The 4,939-nt window shown below is 41.5% G+C and overlaps 1 protein-coding gene across 1 annotated transcript in view; it reads left to right on the top strand.

Annotated features, from left to right (window-relative positions):
* Nucleotides 1-4,939, top strand: part of LOC102291716 (sortilin) — an 18,520-nt gene that overhangs the window by 8,114 nt on the left and 5,467 nt on the right. Inside the window, exons 7-16 of the mRNA XM_005924671.3 lie at nt 231-280; nt 690-817; nt 1,840-1,984; nt 2,074-2,229; nt 2,324-2,436; nt 2,593-2,695; nt 2,778-2,946; nt 3,048-3,232; nt 3,321-3,510; nt 4,799-4,915. Of these exons, the coding sequence (XP_005924733.1) occupies nt 231-280; nt 690-817; nt 1,840-1,984; nt 2,074-2,229; nt 2,324-2,436; nt 2,593-2,695; nt 2,778-2,946; nt 3,048-3,232; nt 3,321-3,510; nt 4,799-4,915 (1,356 nt within the window). The remainder of the gene's footprint in view (nt 1-230; nt 281-689; nt 818-1,839; nt 1,985-2,073; nt 2,230-2,323; nt 2,437-2,592; nt 2,696-2,777; nt 2,947-3,047; nt 3,233-3,320; nt 3,511-4,798; nt 4,916-4,939) is intronic.

Below are 4,939 nucleotides of genomic sequence, written 5' to 3'. Positions count from 1 at the left end.
TGTGTGTGTGTGTGTGTGTGTGTGTGGGGGGGGGTAACCAAGGTAACCAGGGTTGATGTCTGCCTTGCTCACACCAGCACTTTAAAACCATAACCATAATCTGCAATTTATATAAATTCCAAAAGTGGATCTACATTTGATTTACAGATGTTAAACAATGTTAGCGCAATTAGATCTTTCCCTCCGCCGTCTGATTCTACCCGATTATGGTTTGTTTTTCTCACACACAGGGGTCCAAAGAATAGCATCTACTTTACCACAAACAACAACGGATCATGCAGTAAGTGAAGATAACACCATCCCTCCACAGAAGCCCTTTCAGACATGCACTCCTTTTATGAATCCACACCACCTGAATGTGTCGTATCCGAACGCGGACCCAGGTTTATCGTTCCTTAAAAGTTGTGCCTTGTTGTTGACAGTCATGAGTTACTTTCAACTTGGCAGTCTAAACCAAATTGATTCTTACACACGAATAGATCCACACAGTATAAAAAGTTTCTCGTATTTCAGTATTTATTTCATGATTTATTTCCAATCAAGAAATTCCATCTATGTGCAACTCAATCCATTCCTTTAACAGACTTATTAAAGCAGCAGAGATATGTATCCCCACTTTATGTGGGTAAAGCGCTATATTAACACGTTCAATGATACTTCCACTAACTTCACCTTTTTTTTTCTGTCAGATGACAAAGGCATGTTACATCTACGAAAGACATTCGACTACGGTAAAAGTTTCCACACCATTGCAACGAGAGTTTACTCATTTGTACTTGGAGGAAGATTTGTTTTCGCCTCCATCATGACTGGCACGGTACGTCTGTGTGTGCGCGCGCCTTTGTACCTTTATTCTTTAAGAGCAGAGTGTGTTTGTTTTGTGAACAGACATTGCATTTTTGCAGTCTGTGTATTTAGTGGCATTGGGTGTAGTTGTTTATTTGTACACCCATTTTCTTCTTCTTCTTCTTCTTTCTATGCTTTCTTTACTCAGTTTGCAAAACAAAAATACATCTTCTCACTTAAAGCGTTCAAATAGTTTGTGACATCTGGCATTAATGTTCAGTCTGTATCTGGATATCCTATCTGGGTAACTAAACACAGATACAGGAAATCTTTCATACCTCATGCAATAACTATTTATTATACAATACATCTCTCTGGCAAAGAGTCATCTGCTCTTTAATTTTATAGCATAGCATAGCATCTTTATTTATAATGCACTTTACATTATGACTTTATTGTCTTTTAAAACGATCTTTTTCCTGCATGGATATTAAAATATTTGATTTTACGTGCTATATATTATTATTAGTTGTCTTATAAATATTATTTATAGCTTGTCTCTACTCAAAATCGCATGCTTGTAGTGTAAATGCTTGGATTGTGACTGGAATGCAGTTTGTTTAGTGTGACTGTATCTGGAGTTGGCCTGGCCCACATTCATAAGATGATGATCTGCTCACACAAAGTTGAAAGGCCATCTACATCTTCCTCCTGGCTTAGCTTTCAAGATAAAAGCACAGTTTTATAAACGTATTTCCAACGATGCTTTGCTTGACTGGGAATACAGTATAAGCCATGCATGCAGAGGAATTTACTCACACTCCTTGAACTCACATATTTCATGTAGAATTTAATGTTTTAATGTCTGGTATAAAGGCAAATAAAAGAGACAGACTGGGTGTCTTTAATAATACGGGGTGTAGGTGATGAGCATATACTGTATAACCAACCGTGTCATACAGGTGCCTGGATTTTGGTGTAATGATTCCCACTAAAAGTAGCATAAATACACCTTCTGTGCAGTAATTGTGTCTGTGAATGTGTGTGTGACAGAGTACAGAGCGTATGATCCACGTCTCAGTAGATGGCGGCGAGACGTGGAACATTGCTCAGCTTCCTACAGTCACCCACGAGCAGTTTTATTCCATCCTGGCAGCCAATCAGGACGTGATCTTCATGCACGTGGATGACCCCGGTGGTAAGAACTGGTGCTGATGATGACTTCTCTTCTGCTATCAGTTAACATATCCAAGTGTATAATCCAGATGTGTGTTCTGTGCGGGGCAGACTCTGGTGTTGGAACCATCTATGTGTCAGATGACAGAGGAACTGTGTTCTCCAAGTCTTTGGAGCGCCACCTCTACACAACCACAGGAAGTGACACTGACTTCACTGTCATCCATTCACTCAGGGGCGTCTACATGACCAGTGTGCTCGCAGACGGTCAGTTAACACACTAGTTAAATGTAGAAAATGTGAAAATTATCTTCTGCTAGGAATTTAAGTGAATTTTGAATCCGTCATGTTTGTTTTGCAGATGGCACAGTGGAGACTGTAATCACCTATGACCAAGGAGCAAAGTGGCAGAGGCTGCGCAGACCAGAGAACAGCCACTGTAACACTGACACCTCTACCAACAGACCTAACAGAGTGAGACACACAGACACAAGTATTAGAGTATATTTTTATTAGGATGTGGTCGCATGTGACCTCTTGTAACGCCCCAAAATGAACTCTTTCAAACGGATTTAATTTCTCAGTACGAGCCAGTGTGTAAACATTGTTTTCATCACTGTGTCTTTACAGTGCAGGCTACACATCCACGCCTCCTACAGCACCACCATGAAGATGAACGTCCCCATGCTTCCTCTCTCACAGCCCAGTGCAGTGGGCCTCATTCTGGCCCACGGTAAGACACACCAAGCCACCAAATTCTTTCAGTGCAATCAGTTTTACTGAATGTTTCGATAGTCTCCCTCCCTTTTCTCCAGGCAGTGTTGAAGATGCAGAGTCAGTTCTTTTCCCTGATGTGTATGTGTCTGATGATGGGGGCTACTCATGGATGTTGGCCCTCAAGGGACCCCATCATTATGCTATACTGGACTCAGGAGGCCTGCTGGTGGCTGTGGAGCATACTAACTTACCTGTCAGCCAGATAAAGTGCGAACAACTGTTAAACACTGTCTAGCATTTTGTGACATATATGTAAGTGTTTGTGTGCGTCACTTTTGCAGCTAATGTTTTTTTTAACCACCCGTCAGGTTTTCCACAGATGAAGGACAGTGCTGGCATACATATAACTTCACCAATGACCCACTTCACTTCAGTGGCATGGACAGTGAGCCTGGCTCTCGCTCCATGAACGTCAGCCTGTGGGGCTACAGGAAGGACTTCAGTAAATGGGTGGTGATCACTATAGACTTCAGGAAGCTCCTCACCAGAGACTGTGAGTAAGGCACAGAGGATGGCGATGTTTGTGCAGCATTACAGCAAGTGTGTTTTCACTATGATAATGTGCGTGTTTGCTTTTGCAGGCACAGAAGGAGACTACGTGCAGTGGCTGGCTCACTCTTCAGACACCACTGGTTCTAATGATGGCTGTTTGCTGGGCTATAAAGAGACCTTCTTACGCCTGAGGAAAGGCTCTGTTTGCTGGAACGGGAGGGACTATGCAGTCACCAAGAGGCTGTCCCCCTGTCCATGTACAATGGATGATTATCACTGGTATCTCCTTGTTCACTTCATCTCCTTTTGTGCAAGTGATTGGTGTAATAGATGAACTTGTGACTTTATTATGGTATTCTTGAAACTGGATTTTGATTTTTACATAAGAAGATTGTGGGGTATACATTATATTTGTAGAAATGCTCTTTATGCATGACTTTTTCCTTCAACACATTATTTATTCTGCTATTCCGTCTCTACTAGTTCAAAATACACTATGTGGACAAAAGTATTGGAACACGTACACATCAAACCCACAGGAACCTTTATGACATCCATTTCTAATTCCAAAGGCATTAATATGAAGTTGGACTATAGCTATAACAGCTTCCACTCTTCTGGGAAGGCTTTCTACAGCATTTTTGGAATGTGTGTGGGAATTTTTGCCCATTCATCCAGAATGGCATTTATAAGCTCAGATGTTGGTAAAGAGGACCTGGCTTTTAATCTCTTTTCTAGTTCAACCCAAAGGTGGTGTTCAATGGGTTTGAGGTCAGGGCTCTGTCTGGACCAGTCAAATTCTTCCACACCAAACTCATCCAGCCATGTCTTTATAAACCTTGCTTTGTGCACAGGCGCACAGTCATCCTGGAAAGAAGGGGGTTTTCCATAACTGTTCCCACAAAGCTGTAAGGAGAGAATTTTCAAAAATATCTTGGTAAGCTGAAGCATTTAGATTTATCTTCACTGAACATGTTTCTACTGATCCAGAGTCCAGTGACAACGTGCTCCATCCAATGCTTTGGATTGCTCCTGGGGATGTAAAGCTTGCATGTAGCTGCTGATCAGCTGCCATGAAGCTCCCAGCGCACAGCTTTTGTGCTGATGTTAATGACAGAAGAGGTTTGGACCTGTGCAGTTATTTAGTCAGTAGAACATTGGTGACTTTTACACCTCAACATCCAGTCTGTAACTGTACCTGTGACTTGCTGTGGTTCCTAATTGCTTCCACTTTGCAATAATATCACTTACATGTGATCGTGGAATGTCTAGAAGGGAAGAAATTTTCTGAACTGACTATTACAGTACCACTCTCAAATACAGTGAGATCACTCTTCCACAAATGTGTAAATGTAGACTGCATGGCTAGGTGTTTGATTTTCTACACCAGTGGGACTGAATAAAATACTGGAATACAGTGATAAACAAGTGTGACCCAATATTTTTGTCCATATAGTCTAAATTTGATCTATCTTATCTTATTTGCATATTTGACAGTTCAATGAATCTTCAGCTTTTTGCATTCAACAGTGCATTAGTGTAGAAATGACACAGCTTTGTGTTGCAGTGATTTTGGGTATTACCGACCAGAGAACAGCTCAGAGTGTGTGGAGCAGGAAGAGTTGAAGGACCGTCCTTTGGAGTTCTGTTTAAATGGGACCACTGAACAGCTGCAGACCAGTGGGTGAGGACATTTGACATTTTTGCC

This window comes from Haplochromis burtoni, unplaced genomic scaffold (genome assembly GCF_018398535.1).
Source record: "Haplochromis burtoni strain Fernald_Lab_line unplaced genomic scaffold, NCSU_Asbu1 Contig_79, whole genome shotgun sequence".
NCBI classification, from domain to species: domain Eukaryota; kingdom Metazoa; phylum Chordata; class Actinopteri; order Cichliformes; family Cichlidae; genus Haplochromis; species Haplochromis burtoni.
The sequence above is the reverse complement of the archived record's forward strand: the minus strand, read 5'-3'. Positions and strand labels throughout refer to the sequence as shown.